At 49.3% G+C, this 19,822-nt stretch overlaps 1 protein-coding gene across 1 annotated transcript; it reads left to right on the forward strand.

Moving 5' to 3' along the window:
- On the forward strand, window positions 1-6,777 carry Tafa3 (TAFA chemokine like family member 3). Its single transcript, XM_032897580.1, has 6 exons — window positions 1-426; window positions 3,043-3,130; window positions 3,239-3,354; window positions 4,125-4,274; window positions 5,016-5,140; window positions 6,591-6,777. The coding sequence occupies exons 3-6, from the start codon at window positions 3,240-3,242 to the stop codon at window positions 6,600-6,602; spliced, it is 402 nt and encodes a 133-aa protein (XP_032753471.1). The 5' UTR covers window positions 1-426; window positions 3,043-3,130; window position 3,239; the 3' UTR covers window positions 6,603-6,777.
- Window positions 6,778-19,822: the final 13,045 nt, after the last annotated feature.

Below are 19,822 nucleotides of genomic sequence, written 5' to 3' on the forward strand. Positions count from 1 at the left end.
AGGCCGCTGCGGACCAGCTGTGCCTAGGTTCCCTCAGAGCGCCCCCACGCTATCTGATGTCTGGAAGAAGGCGGCGGTGCCCGCAAGGGCTGGAGCCGCAGGAACGACTCCCAGTGTAGCGACTGCGCGCTCCACAAACTGCAGACGAAAAGCTCGGGAGGACCCAGCCTGGCACCGCAGAACTGCTGGTTTCTAGCCCAGAACATCCAGGTGCTCCAAGTCGGGGACTCCAGCTTAGCCAGAGCCCCTGCTCTCCTTGGGCGCAACAACTCAGTGACGATCTATCGCAGGAAGAGCTCGAAACCAGACAACATGTAAGCTGGCCACTCCCGCGGAGATCCCGCTTTTGGGAGTCTAGATGCCAAGCTCAGAAGCAGCGAGGACCTCAGGCCAGACGGTTGAAGCAGGGCCACTGATGTGGAGCAGGTGGGTACCAGGAGTAAGAATAGATGCTGGAGGGGAACAGAAGTAAGCACAAACAAGATCAAAGGTTCTTGTTGACCTGAATTGAGGACTGGGGAAACAGCCCAAGGAAACTGATGGATGCGGCCGAACATATCCCAGAAACTTCCTTCTCTTGTATTTTTAGAATGAATGGAATGTCAGAGATCCCAAGTCTCCCATCTTCCCCAGGTTCTTTGAGCATTGGCGTATCTAGGAGAAATGCGTGAGTTGGATCAGATACTATTAGAACTCAACCAGAAATAGGATAGAGAAGGACAAGTAACATTTGCGATGGCCAAAATAAGGGCTCCTGACACAGCCTTGGAAAGGAGACCCATGGGAAAGGAAGCACATCTAGAAGGTTGGGGACACACCCTTACCCAGGGGTAGGCACCACCCCTCTACCCCCACCTGCATTCCCCTCTCTACCTCCCCGCCTGAGATCACCGGCTTGTGTGTTTCAGTTTTACTTCTCGCTGGAGAGTGAATGAGGAAAGGACTTTGACAGAGAATGGAGAAGCTCTTGTGGGCTGTGCAGGGAAGCAGAGACCTGTTGCACTGCTAGGCTAGCGTTCTGGAGTAGAACTGAGGGACAGCAGCAGAATTAAGCCAGTTGCAGAAGAGTCCAGGAAGCAAGGCTCAGGATGGGTTGGTGAGAGTTGGAGACAGAGAGAACTTGGAGACCTGAGAATTCTTCCCCAGGGGGCTCTTCTGGGACTAAGCTGGCAGATTCTGTACTCTCCCTGACCTAGCTCTGTCCCAGACCAGAAAGATGACTGCACTGATTCTTAGACCCTCCCGCCCCTGCTTCACCCCTGGAAAAAGAAAGCCCAGCTACTCGTCTCACCATCACTGCCCCCACAGGTCTCTATAGTCTCGGGGAGGAGGGAGAGATCCCCAGAGCAGCAATGACTGCCTTTGCCACAGGAACAGGCTAAGTTGGAGTCCTTTACTGCTCAGCCCATTGCCCTACTCTCTTCCAAGCTTTCTCTTAGCTCCTCCAGGGGTCTGGCCTCTCTGTATTCTGAACAACCTCCACATTGCTCCCTATCCAGATGGAATGAGACCAGCCCATGAAGAGACAGAGGCCTAAAGACCCCAGGAACAGTAAGTGGGACGTTCGGAGATGGGAATCGAGGGGATAGACAGCCCCTCCAAGGGAGCAGATGTAGCCTTCTCTTTGTCCCCTGATATTCCTAGAACTGTGCTTTCAATTTCTGGGGACAGTGACCAGGCTAACCCTTGACCTCCGGGACCTGTGGCTTCCTGGGGCTCTTCCTGTCCCCTTCTGTGGCTAGTTTCCCTCAGCTTCTTTGTGCTTCTACTTTTCTGATTTCCCTCTGGTTCTTACCCACCCTCTGGTACAGATGTTGGAGGCCTTGTTTGGTTCATAGAAGAAAGGAGGAAGAGAACATGTGGGCCTACGGCAGGCTTCTGGGTCCTGTCCCATGACAGTCAACCTTGGGCAAGACCTTCAATGTCCAATCAAGGGGAAGGGGGTGTTCTTCCATTTATTTATTTATTTATTTATTTATTTATTTATTTATTTATTTATTATTTTCATGTGTGTGCATGATGTGGTGTGTATGCATCCATATGAAAGCCAGAGAAGGCTTATTTAATAGAGACGTCCTGCTCTGTCACTTGCCACCCTACTCCGTTCAGTCAGGGTCTTTCACTGAATCTAGCTCTGGGCTGTCCAGCAGTCCAGCCATCTTTTTTCATCGTTTTTCATATCTGTGTTGGTGTTCTCATGCTTGTTCAAAGTCCTCTTACTCACTGAGCTGTCCCCCTCAGCTCTGTGTTTTGTGTTTGTTTGTTTGAGACAGGATCTTCCTATGTAGCCCAGGCTAGACTTGGAACTCACTATGTAGATCAGGCTGGCCTCAAACTTCCACGATCGATGTGCTGTTGCTTCTGAAGTGCCAAGATTATATATTTGCCATGACAACAAGCCTTCATTCCTTTCTTTTAAAGATGCTAATTGTGTTTCAGATTGAATTGTACTGCTAATACAGTCCCATAATTTGAAACTCAAACATGTAAAAAGAAAGAAATTGGCAGGGGGTAGGGGGGGATAATTCATCTTCCTACTTACAGCTTCTAGTCAAGCAAAGATTTCCTTTCTCAATGGCAAACAGAGCTGGTGTATACTTATTAAGCAACACACACACCCTCTCCCTATACACACAGCGTATTCACTGTGTACGAACCATGCCCTCCACACACACTTGTTGCTTTTTTCCCTCTTGTAAGACTGGTTTCTCAGAAGAGTCTACTGCATACATCATTACAAAGTTCCTCGATGGCTTTGGTTTTCTGTGTTCTGTTCTGTCCTGTGTTCGCAGCCATCTGGGGGAACTGCCTTTTCAGATTCTCCACAGTGTACTCCTCCCTCTACTGATGGCTTGTTGTATCTAGACTTTTGGAACTTTATTTGTAAAATGGATAATAGCAAGAGCACCGGGATATCACCAAGAGCACACAAGTGAAGTGCTTGGGTCGAGAGCTTAAAAACTAGGAGCCAGTGTCATTGTCCAATTCAGGGCACAGCCCTTTCATTTACTCTGCCAGATCTCTTAAACGTCTCCTCCACAGGCTCCCCCTTCCTGTTCCTTGATCCTTCGCTATCAGTGATCATATCCTACAGTGACATTGTGCCTGACCACAGCTGCCTGGAGACAAGGTATGCATCCTGTTAACCTCGGGCCTCTAGAGCCTGGCATAGAGAAGGAGCTGAGTGCAGGGGGAGCATCTGTTTTGGGCTAAGTGGGGTATGTACTTCTCTCCACAGAATGACTGAGAGGTCCACCAGCAACTGGAGCCCAGGCAGCTGGGTGCTAGCACTGTGCCTAGCCTGGCTGTGGACACGTCTGGCCTCTGCTTCCTTGCAGCCTCCAACATCCACAGGTTTGGAGAAGGTGGTGAGATGAGGGAAGGGGTTTTATAGAATGTCTGGAGAGCTAGAAGGCACTCGAGCCCTTCCCACAAAGCAGGTAGATCTCTGGGGCAGAGTAAAACCTGCAGGTGTGGCTCCTGGAATCATTCCCCAGGACACCGTCCTCTTCCATCACCCAGTCTAGAAGGCCTGGGAGGACCCCTTGGTACCATCTCTTCCAGGGGAAGGTGTTCTGCAGTGAGGCTCTCGGGTGGAGGCTTAAGTCTAGTCTCCTGGCCTAATTCTGGGGTTTTCCTTCTGGGATGGCTAAAGCCTCTGTAAGCGGATGATCCTCCCCCACGCATTGTAAGCTCTGGGGCCCTTGCCCTCACCCTGAGAAAGTGGAAGGTGGGGGCTGGTGTGGAACTCCAGCTTTCAAAGAGTCATGAACATAGCCTCAGGGGGGCGGGGCGGGTAACAGGAAAGTTTCGTGTTTCTCTCTCTCTCTCTCTCTCTCTCTCTCTCTCTCTCTCTCTCTCTCTCTCTCTCTCTGTGTGTGTGTGTGTGTGTGTGTGTGTGTGTGTGTGTGTGTGTGTGTGATTTGAGGTATGATCTCAGTCTTCACCTCACCTCTATACCAGAGAACACTACCACTGAGTTGCAGTCCCAGCACTGCATAGCTCTTGAATGACTTTTCCGTGAGCACGGAGGGAGTTGAGGGCCTGCAGCAGGGTAGGAGGGAGGGAGGAGGGCAGGGCTGGGGGCCTGGGGCTCCTGATCCTTTAACTGTTGGCCCTTTCAGTCCTAGTGAAGCAGGGCACCTGTGAGGTGATTGCCGCACATCGCTGCTGTAACCGCAACCGCATCGAGGAGCGCTCCCAGACGGTCAAATGCTCTTGCCTTTCTGGCCAGGTGGCTGGCACGACAAGAGCAAAGCCCTCCTGTGTGGATGGTGAGTGAGAGGCCAGGCCCTGGGCAGCCTGGGCAGAGCAGAGATAAGAGAGTCCATTTAGGCCTTGCCATCTGCTGAGGATCCAGTTTCAGAGCCGTCTTAAGGCTTACCTTATCTGTCTCAAGTGATGGAGTCATCTTGGAGGAGAGGGCAGACATGGCCCAGCCTGTGACACAGAGGAAGAAAGCTCTTGTTACAGGCCACATACATACCTGCCACCTGGCCCATCCCCTCAGACCAGCTCTTCAGGCCCCACACTCCTCTTCCACAAGTCTGTTATTACCAACCTGCTCCGTGTGGAACATGTGGTCCCTGACACCGCACACCCACTTTCCTTGCTTTCTGTGCACACTTGTGTTGTCGCGCTCTGGTGGCATCCAGATCCTCGCCACAGCCGTGCTCAGTAGCTCACACAGCAGCTTGTGCACGCCTGGATGTGACTTGAGGACTAGCTCAAATACACTAAGGAGGGCACTTAGGATGCTACCTCGGTGCTAATGACAGCTGCCCCAGAGCCAGTTTCTTCTGCCACCTAGCTTGATGCCCTCCTCCCACTTTGATGAAGTTGACTGGGATAGACCCCAGTCCTCAGCCTAAGTACAGTGCTGCCTCCTGGTCTGCCCAGAGTAGGGGGAGGACAAGGGGAAGGTGGCCATCAAAGCCTGCGGCACGGGGAACCTCATTCACAGGCCAGTGCTGTGCTCCCAGAACTTAGAGCCACACCTGCCTCCTGCCCCACAGCCTCCATTGTCCTGCAGAAGTGGTGGTGTCAGATGGAGCCCTGCTTGCCGGGGGAGGAGTGTAAGGTGCTCCCGGACCTGTCAGGGTGGAGCTGCAGCCGCGGACACAAGGTCAAAACCACCAAGGTATTGAGATGGACGGCTCATCCTCCCGTCCTGTTCCCCCTTCACCTGGGGTAGCAGAGGGGCCGAGCCCTGGAGGGCCAGGACTGCAGTGTCATAAGTTGGGCACTTGAATCATGAGGACACATTCCAGACAGTCTCCTAGGTACTGCTACTGATGAAGGTATGGCTGCCTTGGCTTTCTCCTGTTTGCTTCCCATGGGTTTACCCCTAGAAAATACCAGGTCTTTTAAAACAAAATGGAACAGGGCACAGAGGCACGCATCTGTAATCCCAGCACTCAGGAGCAAGATCGGGAGTTCAAGGCTAGCCTGGGCTACATGATACCTGAATCAAAAACAAACGAAGGGGGAATGTAGAGACTGAGGAAATTACCTAGGCTATCCAGGGAGGAATTTATCCTTCTATCTGAATTACAGAAACTGTAAGCCCTCTGCCTGCCACCTCACCACAGACTCTCCCCTGTCACCTACACTCCTCCTACCCACTCCCCTCCCCACCCACCCCTACTCTCTGCACTTCCTGACTGCCCTCCTCTAGTCAGATTGCTGTGTCCTCAGTGACAGCACCTAAGAAGATTATCATCACAGCTTGCTGCCTGCCCCACAAAACAAGGGGTAATTAAAATTTTATCAAACTCTTTAGCAGTTCCATGCGCAGTGGCTAATTAGTTGCATGCCATTGCCCTCGTCATCTGTGAGAGTGAGTGACATTTCCCTGCAAGCCAAGGCAGTGTCCCTGCCCCCCCCAGCTCCACCATGCACAGCAAGCAGGCTAACAGACAGACGCAAAACCACTTCTAGGGTTCTGAGGAACGTGGAGGTTTTCATAGACCATATAACACCAGGGAGCTACAGTAGGAAAAGGCTTGGGGGCTGGAGAGGTAGCTCAGTGGTTAGGAGCACTTTTTGCTTTTGCAGAAGACCCAGGTTCAATTTGCAGCACCTGCATGGCAGCCCAGTACTGCCTATAACACGGTCCTAAAGGGTCCAATACACTCTATGGTCTCCTTGGGCATCAGACACACATGTCCATGTAGACACAATAGTCGTACACATAAAACTTAAGCGGGGGGCGGGGGGAGCAGTTGGCTTACTAAAAGTCAGGGCAGCCTGTTTGTAGGCAGCAGAGGAGGACAGCCATTCTGAGAATGTTTATCAAGACTTGTAAAGTGAGACCTATCACAGAGTCAGGGACATTGGCCATACCGTTACAGGCCCAAAAGGCAGATCACTGCCTTTGCAATTTGCGTAGTGACTCAGAAGCCAATGGCAGTGAGGCTTGGCTGACTGGCGTCAGCATGGACCACCAGGCCACAGCTCTGGTGGCTTTAGGAGAGTGGCAGCAGCGACCTCTAGGTGACTTGCCTGTGCTGGGGCTCTCTGGCACGCTACAATGGCTGGTTTCCTAGTGCTTTCTCAAACCTTCTTCTACCTGGTCACTTGCTTTCCAGGTCACACGGTAACTCTCGGAGGTCAAGGCTGAGGCCTTGACTCAGCTTGGGACTGAAGAATGGCCTCCGGTCACCAGACAGCAGATAGGAGGACTCACTCACCCGGACACGTGTCCTTGTCAAATGTAACATAAATCTGTCAGGGCCCTGTTAATCACACTGTTCAGCAGAAATGCTTGGATCTTCAGCCACACAATTGAGAGACCTGTCCTCTCCTATGAACAAAGACCAACACACACACCTACCCTTAAGGAAAACCTTGTCAAGTTAGGGAGTGGATGACAGACACTTTAAAGTGTCTGGTGCCATGGCTCCTGAGTCACTTGCAGTGGGTACAGTGGGGGTGGGGTGGGTGGATGAAATTCTCACAGATCTTCAGCCGTCCCCCGATCGCTGGACACAAAGTCATGAGGTCACACCAGTATCTTCCCATCCTGGCCTTCCCAGCAAACCTGCACCCCAGCCAGATGCTAAGATGTGAGAGGAAAACACTGTCTCCTGATGCCGAGCCCATGGGATCTCTTTTGGACAGTGACAGAAAGTAGAGGTGAGGAGCTCTTCAGCTCAGCTCTGCCGAGGCACGGTGGCACTCTCGGCCTTTGCTGTCTATGGGATGGACAGGTCTTCAGTCAGAGTCAACCCCTACCTGAACTTCAGGCGCTTGGTTGCCTGTTTTAATGGATAAGAAAACCTAGACACAGAGGGATGAGATGGCTTGCCCAAGATCTCACAGCTTGGACTTCCAAAACACGGCTGTTGAGATTCCAGCCCAGGCCTTCCATGGACATTTTATCTAAACAGTGAGACCAGCAAACACTGTCTGGATAGCAGCAATGTGATCTTTGGGAGATGGGACTTTGACCACTTCAGTCCCCCAAATCCAAACAGGCACCATGACAGCCCAGAGGGAACTCAGCCCAGTGGCAGCTGAAGCACTGTGAGCAGGTGCCCACCTCTGGCTGTTGGCCTCCCGGAGCTTCAGCCATCCCTACACAGGTACCTGTCAGAGGGCAGAGGGGCAGTCCAGAGGACAGCCCAGCCTCGAAGGGCTCCACAATCGGGCTGGCCTCCTGATGGCTTGGGAGTGGCGTGCTGGCTTGCTCTTATTCCCAAGGCCTCGAGAAGTGGTATATGTTAGAGACCAGCCTGGATGATGGTCCCCGAGAAGGCAAATCAGTGAGAGTTTGCACTGAGTCTCGGTGCCCCATCTCTGCCTGTTTCTCTAGGCATTTGCTAAGACTCTGATGTCACCCCACCTCAGGGCATGCTTTTGGTTTTGTTAAATGAGACGACAGTGATGTTATCTTTCGAAGTCAGGCCTCTGTCAGTCTGCTTGTAGCAAGGCCACAGGCCAGGGTCACCATGGAGAGGTCCATGGCTGTCATGGGCTCCTTCACAGTGAAGAGTGGAGGCCGGAGGATATGTTACGTCTCCATAACATATTCTTTGTTGTGTTCTTTTGTTTCATTTTGTTTTTAAAAACATTACAGAATTGTCAATGCCATCTTTAGCTCTAGGGGTGGAGGGAACACATTGTGGCCCATTTCAGGTGTTTGTCACCCTTCCCAGGGGACATTGAAGGCCTGGGATGGCCTCCCAGCCTCCTGGCTCACCCCTCTGTACCAAGGAAACCTGAGCGCAGGGCTGGGCCTGGGTTTGTTCTCCTCCTAATGCTCAGAGAGAGATGGGTGAGTGAATTATTTAGGTTACAGCTTCAGCAGAGCCAGACAATGAAAAAGTGTGCTTTCCTGGAGGCCCGAAGGTAGGCTCTGTAGGTGACAGAGAGCTCAGTGGCAGAACACTGAAGGAAAGGTGGACTCTCCATTCACTGCCTTCTGGGCTGTCACCCCAGTGTCAGCACCCCTGCTCCACCCTGGCTTGCTGTCCACATGAACTGGGTTAGAATGGAGAGTATGGAGATGGGGCTCTCCTGTGAGCTGCCAGCCTCCTCCAGCCCCACCTGCCTCAGTGTCCTGATTCTGTACCTTCCCTGACCCGCAGTCTCCCTCCCTCCCCCCAGCCATGCATTCACTGGGTGAACTCTGAACCGAGGGGGCATGTGTACATTGCCAGGAAAGTACCACGTAAAAAGCTCTGGCAAGGGGGCTGGGGATTTAGCTCAGTGGTAGAGCGCTTGCCTAGGAAGCGCAAGGCCCTGGGTTCAGTCCCCAGCTCCGGAAAAAAAAAAAAAAAAAAAAAAAAAGCTCTGGCAAAGAAGAGAAAAGCTCCAGACCCCCCTGCCCCCAACTCAGCTCCCCAAAATTCTGTATCCAACGGAGTCCAAACTTGTGTAGGTTTTGTAACTATGCAAAGAACATTCTAGAAATAAATGGAGTTTTTTTTTTTTTGAGCACAGGGGTTCCTGTAGTTGTCTGTCTTCCTTCTCCCTCCTTGGCGAGAGCATCTCAGATCCTCTGATGTCTGCTGGGACCGCAGCCCTTCAGCCATGCAGACCTTAGGAAAGCTGGCAACTATTAAATCGCATGACTGATTTCTGCCGACCTCCTGACACTATCACTGGAGTCTGTGAGTGACGTCCTGATTAAGAACCCAAGCTCCTTAAAACCAGAGTTATAGTTGCGAAGGGGTTTAGAAGCCAGTTAGCCAAACTCTCTGATTTGCCAGCCTAGGAGAGGGTAGCTCAGAAAGGTTAAGTAATTTGCCCAAAGTTGCACAGCCTGTTGGTGGCATGTCCTTGCTCAGTGACGCAGCACACAGTTCCTTCCACTATTGTCCATCCCTTCCTACTCCAGAGCAGATGAGAACTTGGAAGGGGAACAGGGTTTTTAACCATGACTGTGAGTCTCATTCTAGAATCTCCCAACACTGTGAGAGCAAGGGGCAGAGGGAAGAAAAACAGGAAACACACAGTGGTCACAGACACGTAGGAAGGAAGAGGGGAGGGGTGGACATCACCACTTCAGAATGTCAAACCACACAGCAAAACCGAACAAGGCTGATGCCTCATGAAGGAGAACTGGTGTCTGTCCTCTCTGGAGGAGGTGACACAGCTTTGCCAGTCCGTGGCAAACCGGCATGGTGGTTCATGCCCATAGCCGAGGTACTCAGGAAGCAAGCAGGAGGATGGCCAGATGGAGGCCAGTCTCGACCTAACAGAGACCCTGTCAAAAGAGGAAAAATAACAACAACAACAACAACAGAAAAGAATTTGAAACCTTGAGGAACCTTGAAGCTGCCTTGATAACCCCAGGTTCTTTATGTCCTATGGGGGGGGGGATTGCAAACTAAAGCACATGGGGTTTTTGTTTGTTTGTTTTTTGTTGTTGTTTTTGGTTTTTTTTTTTTTAAATAAAGTTTTATTGAAACATGTGTGCTTACTATTTTTTGCCTATGACCATTTTTGTGCTATGACAGCATATTTGAGTCATTGTGAAGAGACCACATGACTCTCAAAATCTAAGTAAGTCACTGGAAAACTTTAGCCAGTCTTTGAGTCAGTATTTTGCTGTGGCCTTCTGAACGTGAATACTCCCAATCTGTAAAATGGTGGCTCCATTGGATTCCAGCATTTGGGGAGGTTTTTGTTTTTTGTTTTTTGTTTTGTTGCTTTGTTTTTTTCCCTTTGATCCTGAACCTGTGTGACCTTAAATCCTTTCCGTGGCCTCTTGTGATGTCTAACAACAACAACAACAAACATGGACTCGACGTCTAAGACGGAGCCGCGAGGAAGATGCAGAACTGATGGACACTTCTCAGGTACTTCATAGCCCACATCGATTCGGTTGCTCTTCTCCCAGTTCGTGCAACTGCTATTTTTGAACTTCAGGAGGACAACTGCGAGTGCACCCTCATGTAAAGATGGGACCGTGCATGCGTGTGAGTGGCTGGCGTTTCTACAGCAGTGGGTTTTAGCATCGCCATGTTCTCAAGCAAGGATGATTCTCAGAACACACAGAACCAGTTCAATGACAACACTAAGGAGGCAGAGGGCTGGACCAGGGTGCGCTGGCTGCTCACAGCCCAGGACAGTGGACATCCCCCTCTACCTGTGTGGCTGAGGTGGGGCGGGTTCCTTTTTATCTCTCAGTGTGAGTAGCTAAGCTGGCCCTTGATGTCCTTGGGGTGTGAGTGTGGGGTGGGCACAGGCCCAGCAGCTGCTGGACTCAGATGGCTGTAAATGTATTTGGAGTAGATGTATGGCTGAGCTTGCAGAGAAGCAGAGAACAACGTTTCAAACCACTCTCCAGGGCATAGATTCCCTTTATCCTCTTCTATGCCCACAAAGCCATTATCATCAAGGTTGTTCTTGTCCGACGTGACACGCCCCACAGTGCCCCAGCCCAGCACCCCAGTCCTTCCTAAGCACGGCCTGGAAGACAGCACAGCTCTGATTCGCTCAAGTGTTGTTTGTTTGTTTCCAAGACAGGGTTTCTCCGTGTAGCCCTGGCTGTCCTGGAACTCACTGTATAGACCAGGCTGGCCTCACACCCAAAGATCTGCCTGCCTCTGCTTCTTGAATGCTGGATTAAACGCGTGTGCCACCGCAGCCCAGCTTGATTCTGTTTGGTTTTTGCTAACATTTTGTTTTTCTCTTTGCAATGTTTCCAAGACAAGGTTTCTCTGTCCAGCTCTGGCTGTACTAGACTTGCTTTGTAGACCAGGCTGGCTTCGAACTCACAGAGATCTGCCTGCCTCTGCCTCCCAGGTGCTGGGATTAATTTTTACTTTTTAAAGACTGGATCTTACTATGTAGCCTGGGTTGACCTTAAACTCATGGCAATCCTCCTGCTTCAGAAACTCCAGGTCAGTCTCCAGATGTGGAGGACATAAACTTCCATCAGCTTCCTTCCATAACCCTGACCTCTGGCAGGTGTATCTGAGTTCAGGAGTTTGAGATGTAGCTTTTTCTGACCCTCTGCCTCCCCTAAGTCAGACCCTTACCCTCCCGATTTCTTCATTAATTGTTGCTATAGGTTCCAGAGAGAGGCTCAGTGGTTAAGGTCACTGGCTGTGCTTCCAGAGGACCCAAGTTCGATTGCCACTGCCCACAAGGTGGCTCATAACCAGTAACTCCAGTTCCAAGGGATGGGATCTAACACCCTCTTCTGGCCTTTACAGGCACTGCATACAAACACACAATGCACACACATGGTCAAACAAAACATACATACAAAAAAAAAAATAGTAACACATGGTGCTGTGATCCGTTCCTTTCAAGACTCATGTTGAAAATTGATTGCTATTTATGGCGGTGTTGGGAAGTGGGCCTTTGAAAGGTGATTAGCTCACCTTTGAAAGGGGATTAACACCTTCTTCTGGGCATGGCTTTCAGGTGGCCGGCCATCTTATCGATGCCCCTCCTGAGGCTCTCACCGGAGGTTGGGAAGATTCAGGCTCAGTGCTCTTGGACTTTCCAGCTCCCAGAGCAATGGCATCTATGCCTGCAGCTACTGACCTAGCAAATGCTTGTTGCTTTGTCTTGCTGTTTGAAATAGAGTCTCTCTATGTAGCCTAGGTTGGCCTGGAACTCACTGCATAGCCCAGGTTGGCTTCGAACTTTTAGCAATCCTGCTGCCCCTGTTTTCAAAGGGGTGGGGTTACAGCATGCATCATATCTGACTTCTAATGTTAATTCTTGATACCTGTTAGGAAAGATTACCAGAAATAGCTTGCTTGCTGGTAAGCCCCCCCCCACACACACACCATTCCCACTCCTCACTCCCTACTCCCCACCCCCTACCAACACCACCAACTCCACCCCTAAAGGCATTGCCTTCAATACAGGTCAGGCCATCCTTTTAAATGGACCAGGCAAATAGGATGTAGCAAGTATTCTACACACCTGGGCAGCACACAGGCATCCAGATAGTGGTAAATAAGTTCTGTAGAAATTTAGGAGCTTCTCACCCTGAAAGACTTGGTGGAGAAGGTGGGGTTGCCCAGTTGTCCAGGGTACATTCAAATATCACTCTAAGGTAGAAAACAATTTGTGGCCTGTGGCTTCTTCTACAAATAAGAATGAAAAGAATGAAGTGTTGCTTTCTGGTATTTGGGGGGAGGTGACTCATTGAGACAGGGTCTCCTATATAGCACCCCTCCCCCAGCACCCCCCCCACATACACACACCGACACTGGCCTTGAATTTTGGGAAATTCTCTTGCCTCTCCTCTAAGTGCTGGGATTGTGAGTGTGTGTGTAAGCGATGGTATAGTGAAACTTCCAAAGTAGACCACTCTGTGGGTGGGAAGAAAGGTTTATTCAAACTTCTTTTTTTTTTTTTTTTTTGGTTCTTTTTTTTCGGAGCTGGGGGCCGAACCCAGGGCCTTGCGCTTCCTAGGCAAGAGCTCTACCACTGAGCTAAATCCCCAACCCCTATTCAAACTTCTAAGGCCAATGAGGGGGCAGTTTTATAGAGACAGGGGCTGAGGCAGGAGGAAGCCTGTAAGCTACAACAGCCTGGAAGTTAGAGTGGAGAGGAGGGGTCAGAAACTCAGGACTTCAACAAGCCTTGTAAACATATGTTAACAGGAGGCTAGATGCCCCATTGCTATCAGCAGTCCTCTAGAGGGACAGACAAGGAAAACAATGGCTCTTCCTGGCAAACAGAGACCCACACATTTGCTATGTTTCTGAAGGATGCTGATTTTCGGCTTCTGTTTATCTGCTAGTCATCCTGGGTATCGTGTCAGAGCCCATCCTGAGCTGAGCCCATTCTTTAATATGATATTGTCAGTGGCACTGTCATCTTGGGGGCTCACTTCGGACCTAACAGTGTGCACCACCATGCCTGACACCACTTTGGATTTTGAAAGTAGTGTAGACCCTTTGTTTTTTTCAAGGCAGGGTTTTTCTGTGTAGTCCTGGCTATTCTGGAACTCATTCTATAGCCCAGGCTCATCTCAAACTCACAGAAATCTACCTGCCTCTTTCTGCCTCTTCCTCTGCCTCTGTCTACCTCCACCTTGTGGTAAAACTTTTTTTTTTTTAAGTAAAAAAATATAACAATAATAGTCCTGATCTAATCCTGATCTAGTTTCTGGATGGTCTGGATAGTTTGATACTTTAGGTATTTCTGGAAGGAGAATAGCTGTCTCATTGCTGTCTCATCCGTCAGGAGAAGCTATAAAGGATAATAACAAAGGAAACCTCCAGGATGTAAAGTTGAATGAGACATAGCATTGCTAATTTTGCCTAAGAGAGGCCAGCGGTGTCTGCACATGCTTCATTTGGTTGTGCTTGTTAGTTTATTCATTTGCATGTGGTATGCATGCATGTGCAGGCCAGAGGTTGACGGCAAGCATTTTTTTTTTTTTTTTTTAGTGTAAAAGCATTTATTACTAGGAACAAAAAGGACACAGCACAAATAACAGTGGAAGGGTCAGATTAACTCCTGCAGATTAGCAATGTGGTAAGCAAAGAAGGTAAATTTGGAACTGCAAAGATTTCATCGATTTTAAAAAGTGATCTCTCGGGTTGGGGATTTAGCTCAGAGGTAGAGCGCCTAGCAAGCTCAAGGCCCTGAGTTCAGTCCCCAGCTCCCAAAAAAGAAAAAAAAAAAAAAAAAAAAAAAAAAGTGATCTCTCATGGGCTGGAGAGATGGCTCAGTGGTTAAGAGCACTGACTGTTCTTCTAGAGGTCCTGAGTTCAAATCCCAGCAACCACATGGTAGCTCACAACCATCTATAATGAGATCTGATGCCCTCTTCTGGTGTGTCTGAAGACAGCTACAGTGTGTTTATATATAATAAATAAAATAAATCTTTTTTTAAAAAGTGGTCTCAGGGGGTTGGGGATTTAGCTCAGTGGTAGAGCACTTGCCTAGCAAGCGCAAGGCCCTGGGTTCGGTCCCCAGCTCTGAAAAAAAGAAAAAAAAAAAGTGGTCTCAGGAGAGGAGGGAGGGGGATGGGGGAGGAGATAAATGTGCTCTCTTGTGGTGAAATGAATGTTAGTTAATCTGCTCCAACAGCACTGAAGGGATCAACCATTCCATTTCAAGTGCCACTGATACTGCTCAGATGACAGCAAGTGTCTTACTCTGCTGATCTCCACTTCTTTTGTTTGTTTGAGGCAGGGTCTCTCTCTCTCTCTCTCTCTCTCTCTCTCTCTCTCTCTCTCTCTCTCTCTCTCCTCTCTTTTTCACTGAACCCAGGGCTTTAAACTGTCCAGACTGCCTTGCCTTTGAGTCTCTAGGATCTTGTCCCTGTCTCCCAGTGGGGAATTACAAGAGTGGAGCGCTACCATGCCCACTTTGTTTGTTTGTTTGTTTGTTTGTTTGTTTTTTCCCTATATTTGTGCTGAGATTGTGAACTCCGGCCTTCCTGCTTGCACAGCAAGCATTTTACCACCGAGTCACCTCCCCAACTCCCCTTAAGTATCTATATGTATGTTTTTTTTTTTTTTTTTTTTTTTCCGAGCTGGGGAAAAAAGGCAAGCGCTCTACCACTGAGCTAAATCCCCAACCCATTATATGTATGTTTTTAAAAAATATTTTTATTGTTTTCTTTGTGTGTGTGTGTGTGTGTGTGTGTGTGTGTGTGTGTGTGTGTGTGTGTGTACATATAAGGAGGCCAGAGACATCAGATCTCCCAGGAGCTCAAGATACAGGCAGTTGTGAGCCACCCAATGTGAGTAGTGAGAACCAAAGGCTGGTCCTTTTGAAGAGCAGCACCAGTACAAACCTGCTGCTGCACTATCTCTCTAGACCTCCTATATATACACGTGTGTGTGTTTGTGTGTGTGTGTGTGTGTGTGTGTGTGTGTGTGTGTTTTCTTTCTCTTTCCCAGTGGTGAAAGCAACCAGGGCATTTTCCTAGCTGAAAACAATAATAGTAATAAAAACAAGCTATACAGGAGCAGCGTGAGATTTCATCCAGAAGCACAATGAATGGTCCACAGTCAGGCCTAAGGGTGACTGACAGTGTGTATAGCAGAGCAGCTCCTCCCCCTTGAGCCCGTTGCCTCACAGTAATTCTGTGAACTGGTTATACACACCTTGGTCACCTTGCCCCCACAGAAACCTATGAAGCAAGTGTTATTAACATCCGCTTACAGGCGTTGCTGCTCAAAGGAGAGAAAAGTCACGTGCCTCTGTTGGCAGTCACCCCGCCTGGGCGTCTAGAACATAAAAAACACCACTAGAAAGCAAACAGAGGGGATGGGCAGTTTTCCTTATGAGAGCTAAAGCACAAGTTTTGACCTAAGCTAAGGTAGAGCATACAGGACTCTGATCTAGGACTCAGGAGGATTCTCTGCTGGGACCCTTGTCACAAGGAGGAAGAGGAAGAGGAGAAGGTGAAAGGAGAGGAGGAGAAGGGACAAGAAGAGGAGAAGGGGAAGGAAGAAAGAGAGGAGAAAGGAAGAAGGGAGAAACTGACAGCAATCCAGGTAAAGTTAATAAGCCCTCCGACCTAGAGAAGAGCTTGGTTGCCCGGGGGTGGGAGAGGTGGGGAGCAGAAAATGACAGTGTCTCCCAGTTTGGGGCTTTCTCTTCATTCCCAGCCAGTGCAGCCTTTATTCTTTTCCACCATCATGGAGGCATTCTGGCCTCATGTGCTAGATCTTGGTACTGTTTGGGGGAACACTGGAAGTGTAGCATCCCCAAAGTCCTCCCCAGATCACTTAGCCTCTCCTCTAAAGCCCCGTGTGTGGCTGTCTTTACCCCCAAAGAGTAGGCAGATGCCTTGCTTAGTAACTTTTGCAGAAGCTACAATTCAAATCTTAGGCCGGAAGAGGAGTTTATCGAAGGACTAGAGGCTTAGACGAGCTGTAATTTCTGAGGCAGAAAGGAAGACAGGGGTTGGGGATTTGGCTCAGTGGTAGGCGCTTGCCTAGGAGGCTTAAGGCCCTGGGTTCGGTCCCCAGCTCCGAAAAAAAAGAACCAAAAAAAAAAAAAAAAAAAAAAAAAAAAAAAAAAGAAAGGAAGACAGATTGCTGAGGGGCACTGGGCTGCTGTAGTGGACTGCGGGTCCTTGGTCGCTACTCCTGTCCTTTGGTTTGTAGGAACCACTTTTCCTCTAATGCAGTATCAAGTTTCCCTTTAACATCTGTTATGCACACGGACTCTCAAGTCATGTAGCTCCAGCTGGAGACTGATCCTCACAGAGTCTCTTATGGGATCCCTGTAAGAATTGAGAGACGGATATTCAGAGGTTAGACTTGCGGGACCTATCCCAGACTCTTGGAGACACTGGAGCTGATGGGCTCCTGAGTCCCACCACACAGAGTTCCAGAAAGCTCACCAAGGACAGGCATCAGCTGCCAAGAGGACGAGTATAGTGAGGGGTTTTATGTTGTTTTGAGGTGAGGAGTTGGGGATGTGTGCAGTCTATGCTTCCGTACGCGTTTCTGTGTGCACACTCATGTGGAGGCTAGAAGTCAATGTTGACAATCTCCTATTGGCTCTCTGCCTTATTTCTATTTTAGTGTCAGGGGATCTCACACTGAACCCAGACATAGACACCTCAGACTGTGAGCTCCGGGGACCCTCCTCTCTCTGCCTCTTCATCACTAGGGTCACAGGGCCAGTCTGGTTCTTGTTTGTTTGCTTGCTTGCTTGTTTGTTTGTTTTTGATGTGGGTGCTGGAGATTCCAGTTTAGGTCCTCATGCTTCTGCGGTGAGCAGTGAGCATGTTAGCCACCGAACCATCTCCACAGTCTGTTAACTGAGTTTTGATGGCTGAAGTGACCCAGAGCCATTTTCAAGGCTAGAAGATTGAGGTTTTTACTCTGTTAATCCTATGTGGAAGGGAGGGTAGTAGTGGTAGAGGGTGTGGGGGGTGTCCTGGCCGCCTCCTCTAAGGAAGATGGCTGGTTAGCCATTGAGTTACCAGTGGGAACTGCTTTAGTTGCTGATTGTTAAAGAATAAACTGCTGGTAAACTGATTGCCTATCAGTAATCTTCAGAGAGAGAGAGAGAGAGAGAGAGAGAGAATGTTTTAATTAGGTTTAAATAGAACAATTGGTTACAAGCAAAAGCATCTGAAACAGCCCCACTCCTTCTGTTAGGAGTCCCACAAATACAGCAAGCTACACAGCTATGACCTATAGACGAGGTCCTAGGTTAGACCCACGCAGGCTCCCTGACTTTAGTTCAGTCTCAGCGAGTCCCTGTAGGTCCAGGTTTGTTGGTTCTGTGGTTTGTTTGTTTGTTCGTTGTGATGTCCTTGACCCTTTTGTCTCCTACAACCTTTCCTCCCCGCCTTCTGCAGGACCCACTGAGTTCTGCCTAATGTTTGGCTGTCGGTCTCGCTTCTGCTTCCATCATTGCTAGTGGAGCCTCTCCTGCCAGTCTTCTGTCTATGAGTTATAGCATTTACTTATTTATTATATGTGAGTACAATGTGGCTATCTTCAGACACACCAGAAGAGGGCATCAGATCCTATTACAGACGGTTGTGAGCCACCATGTGGTTGCTGGGATTTGAACTCAGGACCTCTGGAAGAACAGTCAGTGCTCTTAACCGCTGAGCCATCTCTCCAGCCCTTCTTTACTTTTTTTTTCCTGGACACGTTTGGTTCTATTCTAGGTCTCTGGGCCACCCAGCCTCCGGTTTCTGATCCTTGAGGTAGTGTCAGGTGTGGGCTCCTTTTCGTCGCACAGATCTCAAGATGGACACAATTTCTGTGCCACCCCAGCACATCATGCTCGCAGGACAAATTGTAGGTCGAGGGTTTTGTGGCTGGGTTGGTGCCCCAGGCCCTCCACTGGAAGTCTTTCTTGGACCCTTGTCCTCCTACTGGGTTGCCTCATCCAGCCTTAATATAAGTGGAGGTGTTAAGACTTCTTGCAACTTGATACACAGCATTTGGTTGATATTCCTGGGAGACCTGCCCTTTTTCTGATGGGAAAGCCAGGAGGTGCAGTTGGGGTGCTGGGGTGTGGGGAAGGGTAGGGACTGGAAGGAGAGAAAGAAGAAACTGTGCTGGGGACAGAATAGATGAGAGAATAAATTAATACATAAAAAGAAACAATTCGTTGCAACTGTAGGCTTTAGTCAATTAAAAGATGTCAGAGAGGCAGAAGTAGGGCCTAGATGGGATGGATACAGACGCAGGATCCGGGGAAGTTAAGAGATATGTGTAAGATTTGGGGAAGGAAATTAGTCTTCCGTTAAGAGCAGGGCAAGGCTGTTCACTGACACATTCTGTGAAGACTGCGGTGCCCTCCTTCCCACTTAGCCTGTGGGGTTAGACTTTCACTCCCAGCGATTCCTACCCCTTTGTCCTGTCCCCCCACCCCGGGACGCGTGGCGCAAGGTCGGGTGGATGGGAGGATCGCAGCTGAGCGCGGATCACCCTACGCCTCCACAGCAGGCGAAGCATACTCGGTTCTGCGCAGAACTCAATCTAGACCCCGGGAGTCTGGACGCGCAGCGCCCCCTCGCGTTAGGACAGGCCAGGTGCCGCAATCGCAAAACTGCGGGGTGCGGGTCAACCCGCACAACCCCCGCTCCAGATCCAGAACCGCTCCCTGTTAACCCCCGACTTCTCTCAAAGCCCAGTCCCGCGGCTCCTGGAGAAAGTCTTCCCGAAGCAAGGTCCTGTGGGTAAAAAGAAATACAAGGGTGCGTGCTAATAATGTCTATTGACGGACAGTGAAAAGATTCACCTCCTTGGTTTTGGTTTCGTTCTAACCAATGTTAAAGTGCATCTTACATGCAATAAAATACTGCTATTTGAAGTAGATATTTAGCTGAGTTTTCACAGGCTTGTAGTACTTCCATGATCGGAATTTCATGATGGAGCTGAGGACGCGTCTGATGGTAGAGTTAGTGCTTACTTAGCAGGCACGAATCCCCGAGTTTATCCCCACAGCAGAAGCCTAGCTTATGGTGCATTTTGCAAACCCAGCACTCAGGAGGCAGAGACACGAAGTTGATCGAATTCACTTTTGAAGCAATCTGACTTTGTCTTTAAATGTTTTTTAAAATTATTCTGTGTGTTATGTGCATTCGTGTGTGTGTGTGTCTGTGTGTGTGTGTCTGTGTGTGTGTGTGTCCTGTATGTAAATACACCTCATACATAGCTGATACTCTTGTAGGGAGAGTGTGTAGAAACTCCTGGAAACAGACAGATGTGAGACTCCATGTGAATGCTGTGAATTAAACCAGGGTCCTCTAGCAGAGCAGTAAATACCACCTGACTATCTCTCTAGTCCTGTTTCTTTATTTCTTTTTAATTTTTTATTTATTTTTTGTGTGTGGGTTTTTGCCTGTATGTTACCCCCTGTATGATCACCCTAGAACTGGAGTTACAGACGTTGTGAGCCACAC

Source organism: Rattus rattus, chromosome 3 (genome assembly GCF_011064425.1).
Source record: "Rattus rattus isolate New Zealand chromosome 3, Rrattus_CSIRO_v1, whole genome shotgun sequence".
Classification (NCBI taxonomy): Eukaryota; Metazoa; Chordata; class Mammalia; order Rodentia; family Muridae; genus Rattus; species Rattus rattus.